Source organism: Telmatherina bonti, assembly GCF_933228915.1.
Source record: "Telmatherina bonti genome assembly, chromosome: 16".
Classification (NCBI taxonomy): domain Eukaryota; kingdom Metazoa; phylum Chordata; class Actinopteri; order Atheriniformes; family Telmatherinidae; genus Telmatherina; species Telmatherina bonti.
In genome coordinates, this window is record NC_136614.1 from 20,048,676 (window position 1) to 20,069,222 (window position 20,547).

The following is a 20,547-nucleotide window of genomic DNA, read 5'->3' on the forward strand; positions in this document are numbered from 1 at the left end:
GTTACTTTCTCTTTCTTTCCTTAGATGATTTTTGCTTTTCTTTTAGTTAGTTATGATGTGTGTTTGAAACAGCCATTTTGTTGATATCCAGTCGTTAGTGTGTGACATAGTGCTCTGAAGCAAAACACAGCTGTGGTGATACTGTGGGCTGGAACACAAAGTTGTGGTTTCTAAGTTTCAGGATGATGCGGGGCAACAGTAGTTCCAGGAATGTGCTTATTGAAAGGCCAGTGTGCCATTAGAACGAACCACAAGCATAGAGGTTTTAGGTCAAAAACTTCATGTAGTGTATTTTTATAAATGACTTTAAGGAGAGATTACTAATAAACAGTTGTTTATGTAATTTTCTTCACCACATGACAAGCAACATGTTTGTTACTTACCTGTCAGAGTTGTAGTTTTAGCCAAGTTAACAAGTAGCTGTTGTGTTGCCATAGCTCTGGCAGCAGCGCTGAAGCTGTGGAGGTTTGCTAAACCTGCAGGTGCCTCTTTGCTGCTGACAGACACAAATTATCCGCTGGGTATAATTTGTGATTGCTTTTGTCATTTTTACCCACCTACTAAAAGCATTATTAGAAGTTCAATGATATAAACACCAACCTCTTTGCTGTCTCGCCAACGCATCCGGGCTCATGAACACTGATGTGTGCAAGAGAAAACTTGCGGTTTTCACAGGTCCAGACAGGGATTTGCTTTCTTTTTTTGTTTGTTTTGCAGCATCAAATTGCACAGTGCATGTGGCAAAAGGCTGAGGGTGACTATTTTTATTTGAGAAAGTTGACACAAAATAATGACTGGAATTGCAAAAAGAAAGTGGAATTGTACTGGTTACCAGAAGAGGCTATCCGAGTACTTTGGAATACTTTAAACCCAACACTTTAAAGTTACTCTACTTCTGCTTATTGTCTGTTATCAGATATCCAGTTATAGTCAAACTTATTGGTGCAGTCTTGTGAAAACAAAACAAAACAAAAAAACAACATACATTTTTGGTACGTTTTACCTGTGGTTCACGTCAACATACAGAGCCATATCCCGCTGCTTGCTGTTGGCCATTTTTCTGCACATAACAGACAAACATGTACCTCTGAAGTGACCCCATCTTATCTTTTGGAGATGAAATTAAAGCAGGTGATTTTCACTTCATTATAGGCTACAGCTTTGCTGCTGTATGTCCCCTCGTTCTACTATTTGCTTCAACCAGATAAAGTTTTACAAAAAAAAAAAAAAGAAATCTTGGCTTGATACTATTATTTTGATCTTAAACGTTGGGGTCTGTAGGTTTTATTTACAGCTGTTTTTCTTTCTCTGAACTAGGAGTATGTGAATAAGATGGAGTTAATGGAACGTTCATTGAAGCAGATGGAAGAGAATGTGAGGGCTGTACAGGCGACTGCAGTCCCAGGCCTGACCAAGTGGGGGCAGAATGAGTTAGATGATTGCCAGGGAAGGTGGGACATGCTCAGCAAAAAGGTACTTAATAGCTTTTTTTGTGTTCTCTTTATTTATTTTTTTTAAAGTGAATGTCATCTCTATATTTTTCCTCACTATGAAACTCATAGTAATCAAAGTAAAGCAATTTTCAAATGTGAATTTTGTGTTTGAGTCTTGCAATCTGTACATTTCACTCCTGTAATAGTTATAAGAAAATACACATGAGCTTCATGAATTTTTAGTTTCATTATGAAGACATATATAGGGAATAATTTTACTTTCATATTTTTTAGCTTATACCAGGTTGACATGGAGTCATTTAATTTCACTTCTCTCTCTCACAAACTTGTGGAATTCATTTCCTTCCAGCTCCTGAGTCATCATGAACATGTGGGCGAGAGTCACGAAAAGCAGATGAATCTGAAGAAAGATCTTGCAGAGATGCAGGAGTGGATGGCCCAAGTTGACGATGAGTTTCTTATGAGAGACTTTGAGTACAAAAGTCCTGAGGAGTTGGAGGCATCGCTGGAGGAGATGAAGGTGGGAGTTGAAAGGCTTGAAATGTTGAATCACAGTGATTTTCAGAGAAAACGATGAACTTTGTTTATGTTTGTATAATTTTTCTGTTAAAATAATCCTCTTAAATGTCATCATCTCTCGCAGCGTGCTCGAGAGGATGTGCTACAGAAGGAAGTGAAGGTGAAGATTCTGAAAGACAGCATCAACCTGCTGGTGTCACGAACATCGCCCCCTGGTGCTGGGTTTGGGGAAGAGCTGACCACAGAACTAGAGGGGGTACTCGCCAATTACCACAAGCTCTGTGATCGCCTGAAGAGCAAATGCCACACCCTGGAGGTAAATTAGCCCGGATGTGATCTCTTGCCATGCACAACTTGTGACCAAAACATTAGTTGTGTGACAAATGAAGTGCATTCAGTTTCTTGGTCTTTTAAACTTAAAGACAAAAATGAGGAGCTCTTTCTCTGCTGAGTTCCTGTTTGCCATTATTTTATGCAGCAGTGCCCTGGTTTAGCTGTAGTGCGACAAGTAAGTTTATGGGATGTGTCGTTTTTTGGTCCTTTTGTCATTAATTTTCATGCAAGGAACAACGGAAGCCTAAAGGAGATTTTAGTTGTCACTGATTATGTGCATAAATGAAAGTTTAAGGCTTTTTTTAAAAAATTTTTTTATTTCCAACCCCACACCCTGCAGAGTAAAGATCAGATAAACTACTGTAGTATATTTATGCTCATAGATACTAAAAAGTTCATTAGTAGGATTACTTTTGTCTTTAGATTGTAATGCTTCTTTTCTAATTGCAGGACATGATTTTATGTTTTTCTAAAAATTCAGTGAAACATTCATGAGATTGTGCTTCAGGGTTCAACATTTTGTTTTTGGTTGTGCTGTAGGAGGTTTGGTCCTGCTGGATGGAGCTGCTTCAGTACCTGGACACGGAGCAGAGCTGGCTCAACACTCTGGAGGAGAAAGTGGAAGCTACTGATAACCTTCCAGACAGCACGGAGGCTGTTAATGAAGCTCTGGAGGTACATACTTAAGCAAATGTAATATCACATGAAACTGATTATTTCCTGTATTCTTTCAGTGAAAGCTCGAGTACTGTTTTTATTCCAACAATTCACACACAGTCAAGCCATGTGAGCAGTTTAAACTATTATGGCTGCTTCATGCTGCAATAATGCAGCTGAAATGTGTTTATGAGAAAGAAGATACAAAATGGCAGAAGATACCAAATCTATTACCACAGAGCTGCCTGAACAGTTATGCAGTCCTGGACAATATTCACAAAAATAACTTGTATAGGATTCAATCTTTACAGGAAACTTGTTATATGTCAAATAACAAAAATAAAATGCTTTTAAAATGCACATATTTGTTCTCTGACAGAGGACCTATTAAAAGTATTGAAATAAGAGAGTACATGTAACGGACACCATTACACAGATCCTAAACAAGAAGTTAAACCTTGCATTTATTTTTTTTCCAATTTTATTTTCACTGTACTATGTGCTAAATGATACATTACTCAACTTAACATATATTAAAACAGAATGGTTGTGTGTGCAGAAAGAGGGGAAAAAAAGTTTTTCATTTTTAGGTTTCTGAAATCAGCACAGGAATATTCATAGAACCTGTAATATTAATTGTTGCTAAGTGGCCTAAAAGCATTGATTCCACTTGGAGGTGTGGTGTACACCCTTTGTAAAAAGTCCCACACTGCAAAGAAGTTGGCTTGACTGATTTTTTTCTTTTTTTTTCTAGTAAAAAGAAAAGAAATGAATTTATTTCAAGGTCCATGTGCAGATAAATTAATCATCTGTGGAAAAATAGCAAGATGGCTGCACCAGATTTAGCATTAAGCTAATTTCCTTCTGCAGTCCTTAACGCAGATGAGATATTTAACTCTTAAAAGAACTGTTGATGACAGAGGCAGAAACATTGCTGATAAGACAGTAGAAATCATGCAGGAGGATGACTACGACGCCTGAGTGATCTTTGGCATAACCATAAACCAAAAACTATGCAGTTGACATCTGGATACATTTGGATGTTCAAACAGGAAAATAACTTCAAACACACATCAAAACTGGCTGCATAATGGAGAAAAGGGGAAGAATGATACACTTTAATAGTCCTTCCAAAGACTGGAACTCGGCTGGATGGAAAATATGTGTTTTGTGCTCAGTAAACAAACAAATGTAATGAACCGAACCAATCCTACCATGAACAGTGGTAAAAAAAATAAATAAGACTGGAATACAGCAAGAAGCTTCATGGCTTCCAAAAGTCAACAAAGTGCAACTGAGTCACATTTGACCAAAAATGTAAAATGCTATGTTAATGACCAAAAATGAAATAAAATGTAATATTGGATTATTTTTCTAAATTTAAGACAAATATAAAACAATCACTGTACTTTGGAATAAGAAAAATTTTGAAAGAAAACACAAGACCCAGAGTCAACGTGCCATTTATTTACATTGTAAGAATACGTAAACGTAGGATGTGAATTCCATGGAAAAGTTGCATAAAACAAACCAGGCATTGAATTCAAAGTCAAACTACATGTTAATAATCTAAGTTGTCTTTAATTTGTTTGAACAAATTTCTTCCGCTTTGATTTGCTCTGCTGCTATATCTGTAAACTGCCTGCAGCGCAGCTGTCAGATTGGCTCTAATCACGGAGCTGCTTCTGTAACATTGTATAGTGATGAAGGACATTGAGCATCCTTCAAGACAGTGTTTCGCTGTCTTGTCTGTGTCCCTCTCATCACATCTTTCAGGCTTATTTAATTCTTTCTTTCCCTCCCACAGTAGATCCCGCTTTAGTGCTCTTCTTCTTAACCCTGCAAAACCCTCTTTTATCATCCTCGTGTACGTCATCCCTCCAGTTTCGGACTCACCCCCTTTTGGGTCAGGGTTGTTGGGAAAGGCTGTCACTCTCTCTGTCAATCACCTACGGGAAGGAAAAACGCTTTTAATGAAGCCATATAAACAATGTTGGACCCAAACATGTGCTGTCACTCCTCTCCTCTCTCTCTGGCTCATCTCTCATTTTCACTCAGTTTTTGGTTTGCTTCACTCTGACACACCCAGCACTTTGCGTGTCTGCTCTCCGTTTTTCAGCTTTTTGCTTCTTTCGCATCTTTTTTTATGCACATGCACACCCACTCAGTCTCACTCACAGGATTTTATTTCCTCTGCAAATACTATTTCTCTTTTCTTCGTCTTTTGTGATGTTTTTCTTCTGTCTTTTTCTAATTTGAATTTTTTTCAACAGTAAATGAACTTGGTATTTGTTGCTGCTTTATCAAAGGATGTTTTTTTTTTTTTTTTTTTTACTTCCTTGTGCTCATTTTCCCCCTTTTCTCTTTTCTTGATTTATCCTGATGCATTTGTCATGTTTGTCCCCTTCCCTCCATCAACTATCAGTCTTTGGAGTCTGTGCTTCGCCACCCCGGGGACAACCGGACACAAATTAGAGAGCTGGGTCAGACGCTGATAGACGGGGGCATACTTGATGAGCTCATTAGCGAAAAACTCGAGGCCTTCAATTCCCGCTACGAGCAACTCAACCATCAGGTCAGGACTTTGTCTTTGTGTTTGTGTGCGGATGTTTTTGTTTTTTTGGCGCCTGTTGTAAGCTGTTTGGATTTTACTTTTCAGTCTGCATATTTGCTTTGAATTCTATATTTTTGCTAATGTTTTTTATGCGTTGCAGAAAATATAACCATGCATGACAATAAAACTTAATGAATTTATTGGCCCCCGACTAAGTTATTTTAGGATTAAAAGGGTTTTATTAATTGTTGCATCTGTTCAAGCTACTAAAAAAGTCCAATTAAGTCCAAAATTTGCTTGCATTTTTGTGTTAATTATAACAAGCCGTATATCATTTATTGCACCCATTCTTGTCTGTTTGTCTGCACATGCTCTGAAATAAACAGCTGAAAAAAAAAAAAAATCCTGACCCGATAGGTTCAAAGCTCCAACTTTCGGTATGTGTCATCATACAGGCAGTAAACCGGCAGATCAGTCTTGAGCAGCAGCTGCAGACGCTGAAGGAGAACGAACAGGCGCTCCAAACCCTGCAGGAGTCACTGAGCCAGCTGGACCACACGCTCACTTCCTACCTCACTGATCGCATTGACGCTTTCCAGCTTCCACAGGAAGCGCAGGTACAGTGCACATGAACACAAGTTCATTCCAAATGATATTTGACTCCTGGAAAAGGATCCAAAGTGAAGGGCCTAATTCAGCAAGGGGCTCAGTATCAGTAGTTTACCCTTTAACACAACCACCTGAATGCTACATGTTAATTAATGAAAACTAGGAAAAATGTGAGAAGACTGCAGTTTTTGTATCACAATGTATGTGCTCATTTTGACTTTTTTCTTCAGAGAATTGGTTCAGAGATTGCAGCCCACGAGGTGACCGTGGAGGAGATGAGGAGAAGGAATGTTGTCAACTTACCTCCTTCCTCCACTGATGGCAAAGCTGCCCGTGGTGGGACGATGCTGGATCAGCTACAGGTAACACTGACTCCTACTGGACAGTATCAGAAAGTGTTTCCAACATGTTTACAATTCTTTTTCTTTTTTTTTTTTATTTAATGTTAATTTTCACATTTAAAATAATGAAAAAGTACTGTTTCATGGCACAGAATTTAGTGTTATTTGTGCTGTGATGGAAATTTCTAACTTTCCTTAAATTGGAACTATTATGTGCATTTCAGGCTAATTTATTTTTATTTCTGAGACCAGAAGGGCTGTGATTGATGGAGTTATTGTCACAAATCGCTTTATTTACTTCAGACTGACCCTCTCCGTAGGCTGTCAGATCAGCCTCTTCCGCATTAAGCCCCGCCTCCCGCCACTGCACTAGATCGGGAGCGCGCACCGCATCTGCTTTCGCCGTCATTGTAACATCTCATAAACAGAAGGATTAGGCTAATATGAACTCAATAAAAAAACAAAATACAATGTCAACACATAGCATACAGCCCTACATGTTGGAACCTGAATCAGACCCTGAAAACAAAGTGGAAAACAGCAACCCACAGCAAGGAATGCAGCAGGATGTCTCTCTTTGGTAAACTCACCAGCCATCGTTCAAAATAACTTTATCCGACGTTTTCCACCCGCCTGATGTATTTGCACATGCCCTTGTTAACCAGTAGAAGGTAACCAATCACCGAACCTTATCCCCCGGGACGTCACAAGGATTTCCAAGTAGAAAAAAACTCTCTAAAACGACGCGTTTTTTGTTGATATGGAAACCGAACGGAGAGCGTGCTGGAACTCAAACTCAAACATGCGTTTAGTTGATAAAAAACAGTGCCGTTCACATGTCTGATGAGGATTCAACACTGTAACACTGTAGAGAGCTCAGAAAACTTGATATACCATACCTTTAACATTGTGCCTTTTTTTTTTTTTTTTTTTTTGCAGAGGAAATTGAGAGAGATCTCTACAAAGTACCAGCTCTTCCAAAAGCCTGCTAATTTTGAGCAGCGCATGCTGGACTGCAAGAGGGTCTTGGAAGGAGCCAAATCTGAGCTGCACGTCTTGGATGTCAAAGATGTGGAACCAGAAAAAATCCAATCCCACCTTAGTGGTTGCATGGTGAGTCAGTCACTGCTGTATGCAGTCCGTACAAACCGTTACATGTTGCAGTTAATCAGCATTACAAATATACAGCAAAGCAGAACGTAATTACATGAAGAGACCATGCTACCTGCTTATTCTGGCATTGGAAGTCTCTCTAGCACTTTATAACAAATTTGGTTTCTTTGCTGAATAGAAATTATACAAGTTGCTGAGTGAGGTGAAGCTGGAGGTGGAGACAGTGATAAAAACAGGCCGTCAAATAGTGCAGAAACAGCAGACAGAGAATCCCAAGGCCATGGATGAACAGCTTACTGCTCTCAAACTGCTCTACAATGACTTGGGGGCTCAGGTAACACATTTCAGCCGTATAACAATTTAATGCTGATTATGCATAAGATCCAGCTTTTCTGATTTACAGCAGCTCTGAGGCCTGCACCTTCTCTTCATAGGTAACGGAGGGAAAGCAGGACCTGGAAAAAGCTTTATCTCTGTGTCAAAAGTTTCAGAAGGAGAGTTCTACCCTGCAGGACTGGCTGAGCACAAATGAGGCTCAGCTTCAACAGAAAAACAGCAGCGGAGACATGCCAGCTGACATCGATGCTGAGATTGCATGGGCAAATGTGAGTAGGTTTTCATATTTGTTTACTTATATCAGGGGTGTCTAACTCCGGTCCTGGAAGGCCACAGTCCTGCAGGTTTTCTATGTATCCCTGCTCCAATACACCTGACTCAAATGAATCAGTCATTGTGCATAACTTTATTGGCTGTTAGATCCTTGTAATAGAAGCCAGGTGTGTTGGAACAGCGATACATGGAAAACCTCCTGGACAGTGCAGTGGCCGTTGAGGACATACTTTGGTCACCGCTGCCTTATATAGTGCCAATCCAAAATAAAACGGACTTAAAAGTGCAATTAGATACAGTGCAACTAATTATGATGGAAATTAGTTCAAATCACTTTTATCCAGCTCATTCTGTTCCAAACCAGTTCATAAAAAAGTGGCCTGAAAAAGAAAACCAGTATATTATGAATAAATGATAAGAGAAGCAAAATAGATGATTTCTTTTGGACTTTTATTAGCTCATGTGATTATGCATCTTTCAATCAGTGAGATTTTTTTCATATCAAACAAATTTAGCAGCCATTCTCTTTAAAATTATTAAAATAAAATAAAAAACTTCTCTCTCTTGCCAGTAGATGGAGCAGAGAAACAACATGTTGCTTCTAAAGATGAGCTCCAATGTCTACCTAATGGAAATTAACAATCAGTATGATGACGAGAAGACAGTAACTGATTAGGAAACTCTCCTCTCACCATGCCTTGTATTGTATTGTATGCATTTTAAAATATATGATGCATTCAGTGTATACTTATTAAATGTGCTTGCAATGAACATGTTTGTTCATCAGAGGATATCAAGGCAGGCTGTTAATGGATCTATGTTTTCTGTTATTTACGCTTGTTTTGTGTACAGCAGTGTCAGATGAATTAAGACAAACGTCAATAAGCTATGTGAAATGTGCTGCTCAACCAGGGCCTGCTGAAGGAGTTAGAGCATCGTAAGGGGGTGCTGTCCAGCCTGATGGAGACCAGTGCGGGTGTGCAGACGCTGGTGGAAGGCAGCGAGGCTCAGCTGGAGGACAAGCTCTGTGGTCTTAACGAGGCTTGGGGCCGTGTCCGCACCTGGACTGAAGACTGGCTCAGCACTGTTCTGGTGGGTACAAATGCCGCTTATAATGAGAGAAAATCCAGACCGCAGCATGTTTATTTGATACCCTCTGAGTTAGTGAATTCTTTAGTTTTTTTTTTCTTTTTCTTATGAACATGTCCTTTTTGCAGTACACAGAATTTACTGCTGTAGATATTTTCATCAGATGTGACTTTTGCATATTATTATTAATGGTCTTTTGCAGGTGAGGTTTCGTACTGTTCTCATATCAAATATTCCTGATTTATTTCAGTACATATGGGCTTTTTTCCTGTTAAATGATTTATTAAAGAAAAAAAGCTTTTCTTAACTACCAGAAGCATCTTCAGTATATTCCTATTTGAACAAAGTGCCTGCTTTACAATTGATTTTTCTAAAAGAAACCATTGAACTTCTTGTTTTCTTTGTGCAGAGTCACCAGAATGAGGTGGAAATTTTCGATGAGAACTTGGCTCACATCAGCACCTGGCTCTACCAGACTCAGATCCACCTGGATGAGGCTGAGCGACTGCCCCCTCCAGAGAGAGAGAATGTCTTAAAGGTAACGAAGAGCAAGTCTTTGCATTTTAGAAGTAATGTGCAAGAGAATGGAGACAGAATGACCTTTGGTGCAACATGTAGAAACGTTGCACCAAACCTTGTGGTCTTGTTCCATGCTGTCTTTAGAAAGTTCATATTTCATTATATATTATTTTCTTTGACCTTTCAGTCTTTGAGTGTCTTGGCTGTGCTCTACTACTATGCTATACTATGCTTTCTACTAAAAATATGAGCGTCAGTGGAGGACTGGTGCTGAGGGAGATTTGCATGAGAAAGATGTCACCTAAATAAGAATCAGACAGAAGTGAATGAGTGTTGCATCGTAGTGTCAAGTAGTTTGAATATTTTAAATCTTCACTTTGAGTCTCTTAAATCTTAATCATTCCCTTCCTCTTGGCTTGACAATAGCAGAACTACACTAAATATCACCTGATCTCTCTTGGATTTGAGCCAAAAACCACGGTGCTGTTCAGCCCAAGAGAAAATGACTGATCGCACAAGCTGATAAGCAGATGATCAGATACTCTTTTCTCTTTCCTCAGCATGTGCTGGAGGAGCTGGAGGAAGTTGGTCTGCGTGTGGATAATGTAAGGGACCAAGCTATCATCCTGATGACCAGCCGAGGTCCTGCCTGCAGAGATGTGGTGGAGCCCAAACTGGCTGAGCTAAACTGCAACTTTGACAAAGTTTCGCAACATATAAAAACAGCAAAGGTACAAAAGCATGAAATGGATTTGTCTTAGAACAGATTAACTTGCTTGTGGAGTTGTATTCCAATGTAGCCACCAAAGGTTTAGCCATGAAATGGAGATCAGTCTGTGAAACCAGTTTTTCTTTTCTTTTGGCATGCAGATAATGACCAGTCTGGAGTCAGGAGCTGAGACGAATCAACAGGCGCCTCAGCTGGTAAAGGAAAATATGATTAAAAACAGAACTTTCCACAAGATACTGTATTATAGTTTTATAATTCCTTACAAAAGCAAAAAAAAAAGAAAAGAAAAACCAACCAATGATCAGTTTGGCTGCATAGATTTAATCTAAATTCCCTGAAGTTTGTTTTTTGTCACGTTTCATCAGGTCACCAGCAGTCAGGACATCCAAGCAGAGAGTCAGACCTGCACTGACGAGGATCTGGTCCCAACCGAGATGAAGGACCTTCAGGCAGAGCTTCAGGACACACTGAGAGCTCTGCAGCAGCATCAGGACCCAGTAAACATCCAGGACAATGACAAGGTAGTCAAGGTCACCTCCCACTTAAAAAATTTAATTTAGTTCTTTTTTCTTTTTTTTTTTTAACTTTCCATGTAAAAGTACTGAAGAAAAAAAGATTAATCACAATAAGAGATTGATGGTAGGATCTGCTATTTTAAAGGACTTATCCCTCTGCTCAGCAACTTGTTAATGGTTAAGAATTTCTTGCACTTTTCCAGTGGAATTTGTGCACAAACCGTGTTGACCCAGATCATTCTCTTTGGAAAGTTTCACGAGTTTTTTTTTTTTTTTCTTTCTTAGAGAAATAAACTTTATTACTTAAGCTTTTCCAGTAAAGCTTCCACCTGATAAAACTAGCTTTGATTGGACATTTCAAGGTTTAACAAGTCTGGAATTCAATCTGTTCTTATCAAAGCTGATGACGTGAAGCGCAACAGCAGAAGAAAAGAAAAAAATCAGACCAATCCAGCACAAGGTCACTGGGCCAGTGTGTAAGCTTTGTCTGTGTCGGATTTCTCCAAGAGGTGTTTACAGCATCCTTTCCCTGAGCAACCTGTTGCTTGTTTATCCTGCTGGATAGATTTTAGATGCACCCGAGATAGCTCAGTGTACAAAAAGAAAAAGGCATTCACATGTAGGCGATTGAATGCTTAATGTGTCCTTTACCATTGTGTCTCTCTGCACCAGATGGATGAGGAAAAGGCCAGTGTGGAGGATTTGCTGAGAAGAGGAGAAGAACTGCTGCTGCAAACACCAGATGAGAGCCAGAGGGAGGAGTTGAGACTGATGGTGCGCCGGCTGCAGACCCAATATTCTGCTCATAGGGTGTGATACATAAACATATGTAATGTCTTTGCTAAAAAAAAAAACATCTCATGTCTTGTTTGCTTCTGTAAGTTTAAAAAGACATCAGCTTGTCTTGCATTGTGTTTGTGGTTGTACAGCGTTGCACACGGTTGAACTTGTTTGCATGTATGCCTACTGTAGGAGGTGAGGATGCGACAAGTCAGGCAGGTTGAAATCTCAGAGTCATCATCTTCTTCTCACACCTTGAGAGAACAGACAGAGTTTTCAGCTGAGGTAAGGCGGCTTCGCACGTGCACAGATACATGACCTCATCATTTCAACAATAGGGGGGGGAGTGGAGTGATGCAAAAGTGTTGAAGTCAAACAAAGACTGGATTGGAAATGCGTCTCAGAGGCGGACTAAGACGTGCCATAGCAATCCCTACCCATATCGTTAATATGTGCTTTTTTTTAAGTCTATTGTCTGAAATGTACTCTGCTGGAAAAGTGGGCTCACAGAGAGCGACACAAAAAACAGATTTTGTTGGCACTGTGCTTTTTTAGTTTTGAAGATCAGAACGCTGAACAAACAGAATTGTGACCATTATCTTGGACCCCCTGATGACTCTGTTAGTTGGCAGAACACTTTCCCCAAGCAAACTACCAAAAAGCAACTTCACCGCTCTTTACAATCACTAGCCTCTGTGTTAGAGACGGAAACTCTTCTTCTCTGAAAGAATAGTTTTCCTTATTTTAGGTTCATCTTACTGCATCTCTAGAGTCTAGTTTCTTTTCTGATATTAGTGCTTATTCTGTGTTTTTGCCTTTTAGGTTAATATGTATTGTAACCACTTAGGTACTTCATATTTTCTTTGTATTACTCTAAATAAGTCGGATGACATTTATTTTGTTTTTGTCCTCCCGCTCTGACATAGATGTCTGCAGGAGTGCATAGCGGTACCTCTCTGCTGACCCCGTCAGACTATCTGCTGGAGATCAACAAAGTTCTCCTTGCCATGGCTGACAATGAGTTGCTACTGAACTCCTCTGAGCTCTGCAGAGGGCTTTACGAAGACTTTTCTTGCCAGGAGGACACACTGAGGGTGGGCCATACCTCTCTACCCAGCCTTCTTAATCCAGATTAATTTATACATCTTTCAGTAACAATCTTTGATACTTTAGTCATAATAATGACAACTTGTGAGTGCGGAAATGTGGCACATGATTTATTTGCAAATCTTTAAGGGTAAAAACTATAAATTATAGTAGGCTGGCCTGGAAGTAGAATAATTAAAGGGTTGATGTTATCACCTGAAAAAAAAGTTAATTTGCCACTTGTTGCTTCTCCTTTATTTTTCTTTTCCAGACTATCGGAGAAAACCTGGAACGTCTGAGTGAGGAGGTCACAGGAATCCATGAGCGCCAGCCGGATGCCATCCGACATGCCTCCCCGGCTGAGGTGGCTCAAATGGGAGATGCCCTCATGCAACTAAATGCAGAGTGGGACCGTCTCAATCGCATGTACAATCAGCGCAAAGGGTATGTGGACTGCCTTGTGTGTGTGTGTGTGTGTAAACTACAGGAACTTTGAATACCAGTTAGTGAAGACAACATGAACAGATAGAGGAAGAATAAGGGGAACATGAACACCGACCTTGGTTAATATCAAAGCAGTTCCTTGGGCATAAACAATCTCAAGCCTCTTCACATATTCACTCACTCATTCTCACAAACACACACACACACACACAATGGGTGACCTTGACTAACATCACAATTCCTTTGGCATAAGCAGTCTTCATTTGTTGAGTGTATTGAGTGGAAAGATGAGAGCAAAGCAGTGAGCTAATTTTGAGATTGCATACAAATGCTGCCGTGCTCCATCTGCAATCACAATAACCCTTGGGCATCATTATGAATTAAAAGATGGAGCATATTTTGTGAAATTGCTCATCCAGAACTCATTTCCTCAACTTGTCTCTCTGATCAGTTTTGTTTTGCTGTGAGAGGAAATGGTGACCATTCACACTTTAAATGTGATATACATCTGTTTTTTTTTTTTTTTTTTTTTTTTTTAAAGCTTCTTGTTGGGATTTTTAATAGAATTTAATTGTGTTAATTTGATTGGCTTGTCATTTTTTGTGGCTTTCATCTTGTATTTGTGACTGAGGTCAACATACTCTTCACTACATGCAGTTTCTTGACAAAAATTTGGTTGATTATTATTGTAATTATTATTTTATTATTATAATTCAGTGAACTTTATATTAAAGAAAATACAAATAAGTCAAAGGTGGAGCAGCTTGAGCTCATTGTTAATGAAGACATGGTGGGATGTTTGTGTTCCTTGTTGCGCTGCAGGAGTTTTGATCGAGCCACGGAGAAGTGGGGACAGTTTCACTGTGACATGAAGGACTTGACTCAGTGGTTGACGGACACAGAGACGCTGCTGTCTGAGAGCATCGGCCCAGATGGACAGCTAGTTCTGGACTCTGCTTGTCAGCACCAAGAGGTCAGTGGAAGGCAATGCATGGGATGTTAGAGTGTGTGTGTGTGTGTGTGTGTGTGTGTGTGTGTGTGTGTGTGTGTGTGTGTGTGTGTGTGTGTGTGTGTGTGTGTGTGTGTGTGTGTGTGTGTGTGAGACTTCATCATCTCCTGCTATGTGTTGATGTATTGCTCATAATTTTTACTTGCGCAGCAGTTTTGTCATCCTGGATTCATGGTTACATTTTTGGCATCTTTATAATATAGTAAACTTTGTGATCCCATTTTTAACATGATAAATGTTGAATTATTAATATTGACACGCTATCATGCAAGATAATTAACAATCCGGAATATTAAAGTAAAATGTTTGTCATATAAGTACTTAAATTTGGCCGTGTTGGGACATAATTGCATTTCCTTCACTAAAGAAAAACATAGTTTCTACACCACTGCTTATGAACACACCTCACATCTAACTACTCATTATGCACAGCTGAAAGTGAGATGAGATGGGGCCTTTTATTTGGTTTAGTTTGCTCACCAAAGAGGCATTTTCATCTCCAAAGGGAGTCAAATTCTCTGAAGGTTGCATTTTTGCTGACAGAACCGCTGCCATTAACACCTTTTTATCAGTGTGATTTGCAAAGCTCAAGCTACCCTCTGCTCTGTCAAGCTCTTTTACATGTTTTCACAGTCTCTGAGACAGGGGATGAAGTGGAAGGGAATTGAGAGATCTATTAGCTGACTCACCCTTCTTTGGACTGTACAATCAGTCAGCTTACTTTATGGGTCTGTCTTGGCACGTTAAATCTCCCTCGCTGGAAGGTAGAGATTTGGCAGTTTAAATCTTGACTCGCTACAAATCATGTCAATGTGTCAATAAGAGATTTGCTCGGAGAGGGATTTGGGCTAGAGTTCGACTGAACTCTTGATTTAATTTTTTGTTGCTTCCTTCTCTTTCTTTTGGTTTTTAGGAGCTGGAAGAAGGCCTTGCCAGCCATCAACCTGTCCTGGCTGGACTGGTCCACACTGGAGAGGAGATTATTGGGAAACTTTCATCTCCTGATGGGTCCCTGCTTGGGGAGAAGTTAGAAAACCTGGGTCAGCGTTGGAAAGCTGTCAACCACCAAGTCTTAGACCGACAACGCAGGTATTCATGGAAATTATGAATGCAAGTTTAACACAATGTCGTCGTCGCATTTATTTTTAACATCACTCTGCGTCAGTTTTACCATAAAGTGTCTTTGTGCTTGTTGTCTTAACCCTATGTGGCTGTTGACTTATCAACATTTGACAGGTTAACGTTATCGGTGTGGTCAATCAGTCGGTAACAGCAATTTAAATGTAAATTTTATGACAAGACCTGCAACCTTGAGGAAATGGAGATCCCAATCTGAGGGTATAATATGCTGCATGTGTGTGTGCGCAGGTTGGCTGGAGGGGATCCAGCCCTGTCAGACCTGGTGAGGCGATGTGAGGACCTGACTGTGTGGCTAGACCAGGCAGAAAACGCCATTGGCTCCCTACCTGTCTCTGCCACTGACAAAAACTTGAAGGAACTCAAGGTACAGCCGGACGCCAACGTGCTTCAGTTAAAGAGTTTCTGTTCTTCTAGCTCTCTACGAACTCTAGATTTTGTCACAACCTGTCCTTTATTAAATAGGCTTGCATCTCTTCATTTCCCATTCTCCTAAATGAACCATTATCTTATGCATCTACTTGTGGTGTTTGGGGATATAGTCAGTGCACCTTTCCTTGCAGGCCCTTGCAGAGGAAATGGATTCACAGAACGAACAGCTTGGTTGGCTGAACAAGCACGCTCCCCAGATCTTGGCCAAGGCCAGTATAAGTCCTCAGAGCAGAGACCTACATGTTGGAAAACTGAGAGCCATCAACCTTAAGTGGAGCAAGGTAAGAACTACACCAACACTACATCCAAATTAAAATCCAACTTTTTATCCTGTGATATTCAGCCATGGATTTAAACAATATTTAGATATCAAGGATTATCTGCATCTTTTATGTGTCTTTTCATCCACCCTCCAACCTTTTTCCTCTGCAGATGACTCATGAGTTGCTAGACAAAGTTGGGGAAGTAGAGACCAATCTGCAGGGTCACACCCATTTCCAGGACAGGATGAGCAGGCTGACAGACTGGGTCATCGTCTCGCACCAAACCATCGTGACGCGAGGTCTGAATGCAAGCCAAGCACAGGTAGATCACCTAAATACAGCACAAACACTAACACTCATGCAAAAACAATTCATCATGTGCTGAACTTAAACGATTCGTTTTCAATCTTGTAGGCTCTGGAGGTCTCTATGAAGGACAGGAAAAAAGACTTGGAGGAACTCTTGGCTCATTCCATTGAGCTGCAGAGACAACAGCAACTTTTGCCTCAGGAAAAGGTCCCACAGTACATTTATTAAAGACCATATGAGAAATCTTAAGACGATAGTACTATATCACACAGCATCACCATCCCTCCTGGTGTAATTGGATGAGCTGTTAGTTACTGTAGCTTCATGGTCTGTTTAATTAAACTACTAAGTCATAAATGATGCATGTGCTTCACTGTGCACCTTGGTCTGCAGGCTAAGGTAGAGCAGCTGGTTGCTGATTGGAAAGCCCTGGATATCAGACTAAAGGAATCTCTTCCAGCGTCTCACTCTCCATGGACACATCACCAACATGTTGTCCAGCATCAACAGCTTGGTAAAAACATCTAAAAATGCACTTTTATGCATAGATAGCTCTGTTTCTTCCTCTAGAGTGTAAAAACAAACTGCACTTTTATTAAGACAGAGAGATTTTAGATATTTATGTGGAACAGCTCATAAATATTTGAGCCTTGATAAGCTTTCGGGGGACAAATTTGCAATTTCTTATGACCTTTGTTAACCCAGAGTACGATAGCAGATTATGACCAGCACATTTTTAGTTATGTCCCACTAAAACAGTTTCTATTACCGCCTTTATTTAATGCAATGCTACTTTCCTCTGAGGACCGTTTGAAACCCTCTACCTCAGTCTAAGTTGCTCTTCATACCATATCTGCTCCATGACCTTCCCCCCCCCCCCCCATCTCTGCTGCAGTGTCTGCGGTGCCCTCTGCTGTTCAGATGGCCAGCTTGGTTAGTGAGGACCCCCACCACCAAACCCCCCACACGCCAGACACCGTGGCGCCTACAGATCTCAACCAAACTGCCACCGAGCTGGCCGACTGGCTTCTGCTTATTACCCAAATGCTCAAGTCTAATATTGTCACTGTGGGGGACACGAAGGAGATCAGGACAACTATGGGACGCCTTCAGGTGAGAGATGTGGTTCCACGCTTCTACACTGCATTATTATAGTACTTTTACAGACATCCAGTCAACACACATTTTTTAGCTTGATGCTTTTTTTGTGAAAGATCCAGACCAATTATAATTCAAAACTGCGATTATTATTGATTTAACACATGCAAATATCTGTTGTATATTTATTGATTTGATTTTCCTCGTGGCAGGTGACAAAGAGTGACCTTGAGCAGCGTCATCCCCAGCTAGAAGACATTTTCACCTTGGCGCAAAACATAAAAAACAAAACCTCCAATCTTGACATTCGGACATCCATCACAGAGAAGTGTATGTACTGAGGAGCCACTAAAATAAGACACACACAAGCCACTCCAGGGAAAAACCAAAAGGATGCAATTGTTTTTATCAAACCGCTCTCTTTTTAGTCTCTGTTAAATTTGCATCTGTCTCCGGCTCTAGTGGAAAGAGTACGCAGTCAGTGGGACAACACTCAACATGGCGTGGAGGCTCGGCTCCTGCAGCTGGATAACATGATAGGCCACAGCAACCAATGGGAAGAACAGAGGAGGGAGGTGAAGGCCCTTATTGCACAACATGAAGGACGCTTCCACAACCTTCTTCAGTGGTCCAAAGATCCCCTGACTAATCAGCTTGAAGATAGTAAGGTAAAAGTTTTAGACTGCGATTTTGTGTCCTTGCCGTTTCTCTGGGGAATCTTCCCTGTTTGGAGGAAAATGGCCTCAAACTAAAGCAAACTTGACTTCATGGCCATGGAAGTTTGTCTCATTTTGTACAAGTCGGGAATGAATAAATCACATCTGAAGTTTCACTTTAAACCTTAATAACATTCATTCACTCACATCATCCATCATTCTGATTTGTGATGATGACTAGGCTGAGAGTTTCTGGAAACTAATTCTGGCCCTAAAGTCTGTCTGAGACGATACAAAAACCAAACACTAGAGGGCAACTGAGTTTAACACAATCCACCATGCTGCTGCACTCACACACCCACCAGCTCCTGCCTTGTGTGGTCTTGTCATGATGAGTAATTGTCCATTTAAAATTCTTTTAGTCAAAAGAATAGGAGCCCAGTCGTCACACATGCATGACTTATTTGCTAATGCTAAATTTATAATCATCAGTTTGGTCTTATATAGTCTGTTTAATTAAGCGGAGGTTAAATAAATAGCAACAGAGAGTCATGCAGCAGAATAACAAGTTTATTTGCATGTGTAATTTTTATTTCAATTAATTCAGCTTAGAGAAGAGGATATTAATTTTCCCCACATGACAGTTTGTCTTATTAAGGAGACCCTAATACAGTCTAGGACAAGTAATAAACAGGGTCCCTTAAAGTGACTTATATTGTTCAGAGTGAATTACATCTGTCTGATTTCTGGGTTCATGGTCCACTGACAGCACTGATTGTTTTACAGGAGTTTCTCCAAGCTCTGGGCCGAGGCCAAGCCACGGTTGCAGCCTTCAATGAGCTGTCCAATCACCTTTTGCGAGAATACTCTACCGATGACACGAGGAGGATCAAAGAGGTCACAGAAAAACTCAATGCCACCTGGAACAGCATCAACAACATGTACATACAAACTGGCCTGATGCATCATTTTTTCTCTTTTGCCATGTTTTCTGTTCTTTTTGACTTATTGTTATCATTCGGCAGGGCGAATGACCATCACACCCAGTTGGACAATGACCTGAAGGGTGTGCAGGTGTCTCTTAGGGAGCTGGAGTCCTTCCTCAGGTGGCTTCAGGAGGCAGAGACAACAGTCAACGTCCTGGCCGACGCTTCCCAGAGGGAGGATCTGTCTCAGGACTCCTCCTACACGAAGGAGCTGAGACGACAACTGGAGGTAGGATTAGAAACCGATAGAGAAACTGGGAATGTGTGTGGAATTCATGCACAGGTGCTAGCCCATTATCTCAGTGTCATCCTTCATTAGCCCATCGCTCAGCAGCTGAACTGAGGATGCAGAGTGTGTGCGTAGATGCATCTGTGTGTACGACAGTAGTTAAAAGTGGGTGAATGAAAGGGCATACGGAGGGCGGGCAAATGCTTGTATGCATTGAATGCAGCTCATTGATCCTCTCACTCTGCCTTGGAATTCAGTTTGTGTGTCTTTGTGCCTCCTCCTCACTTGTCATTTACACAGACCTTCCCTTTGGGATCGTTTGACACACATTCATGCTTTATGGAACATTTTAATCCCTGGATCTTTTCACCTCATTTTTATTGAAAAGCTCAAACAGGTACTTTTTTTTTTTTTTTTTCCTTTGAAGCTAAAACCTCCATCTCAACATGTTGACCTTATCAGTCTCGCCCTCGTCTTCTTTGGATTGTATATTCAGGAACATTTCGCAATCTCCTTCATGGGCTTTGTGTTGTGTTTTTGCGTTCCTCTTTAAATGAACTCTTCATATCTGGGTGAAAAACTGCCACTCATGTGTCACCCATCTTTCAAAACGGAAAGATCTGATGCCACTGTTATTTCTGTTGTCTTAAATATGATTCATTTGAAGTCAGGCCAGTGTTTGAGAAAAGAAAAGCTACAGATTTCTCAGCACTGCAATTTATTATCTATCACTGGCTATATTTGTTTTTGTGAAATACAGTAACTCAAGAAATTGACAAGTATAGATAAGTGACGTGGCTTAATGACAAGATTACACTCCTGAAGCAATTTATATCAGATGGTCTAAAGATGGAGCAACAGAATTTTCCAAATGATATGCATTGATGTCTTTCTGATTAGTTAAATGTAATATAACGTCAGTTAATAATTTATTAGTTTTGGCAGCAGGTATGTCCATTAAATCATGCATTATACTTTCCTTATGCAGAATGTTGCCTTCCCTGTTGTAATTTACATCTTATCATGATGCAGTCCCGCTGTGCAGAGCTTACTTAGGTGGACATCGGGTGCAATTA

The 20,547-nt window shown here is 40.4% G+C and overlaps 1 protein-coding gene across 3 annotated transcripts in view; it reads left to right on the forward strand.

The window, feature by feature from the left end:
• The window catches only part of utrn (utrophin), a 180,033-nt gene that overhangs the window by 43,104 nt on the left and 116,382 nt on the right, over positions 1-20,547 (forward strand). For all 3 annotated transcript variants that reach the window (XM_079255303.1, XM_079255301.1, XM_079255302.1), the window contains 31 exons: positions 1,318-1,473; positions 1,804-1,974; positions 2,098-2,289; positions 2,847-2,981; positions 5,389-5,538; positions 5,973-6,134; positions 6,357-6,488; positions 7,407-7,580; positions 7,759-7,914; positions 8,015-8,185; positions 9,102-9,281; positions 9,688-9,816; positions 10,358-10,528; positions 10,668-10,721; positions 10,893-11,048; positions 11,715-11,852; positions 12,015-12,107; positions 12,749-12,916; positions 13,180-13,352; positions 14,175-14,325; positions 15,275-15,450; positions 15,730-15,865; positions 16,062-16,211; positions 16,363-16,515; positions 16,608-16,709; positions 16,896-17,016; positions 17,398-17,615; positions 17,813-17,930; positions 18,063-18,268; positions 19,043-19,197; positions 19,282-19,471. In XM_079255303.1, coding sequence (XP_079111429.1) covers positions 1,318-1,473; positions 1,804-1,974; positions 2,098-2,289; positions 2,847-2,981; positions 5,389-5,538; positions 5,973-6,134; positions 6,357-6,488; positions 7,407-7,580; positions 7,759-7,914; positions 8,015-8,185; positions 9,102-9,281; positions 9,688-9,816; positions 10,358-10,528; positions 10,668-10,721; positions 10,893-11,048; positions 11,715-11,852; positions 12,015-12,107; positions 12,749-12,916; positions 13,180-13,352; positions 14,175-14,325; positions 15,275-15,450; positions 15,730-15,865; positions 16,062-16,211; positions 16,363-16,515; positions 16,608-16,709; positions 16,896-17,016; positions 17,398-17,615; positions 17,813-17,930; positions 18,063-18,268; positions 19,043-19,197; positions 19,282-19,471 — 4,737 coding nt within the window. The remainder of the gene's footprint in view (positions 1-1,317; positions 1,474-1,803; positions 1,975-2,097; positions 2,290-2,846; positions 2,982-5,388; positions 5,539-5,972; positions 6,135-6,356; positions 6,489-7,406; positions 7,581-7,758; positions 7,915-8,014; positions 8,186-9,101; positions 9,282-9,687; positions 9,817-10,357; positions 10,529-10,667; positions 10,722-10,892; positions 11,049-11,714; positions 11,853-12,014; positions 12,108-12,748; positions 12,917-13,179; positions 13,353-14,174; positions 14,326-15,274; positions 15,451-15,729; positions 15,866-16,061; positions 16,212-16,362; positions 16,516-16,607; positions 16,710-16,895; positions 17,017-17,397; positions 17,616-17,812; positions 17,931-18,062; positions 18,269-19,042; positions 19,198-19,281; positions 19,472-20,547) is intronic.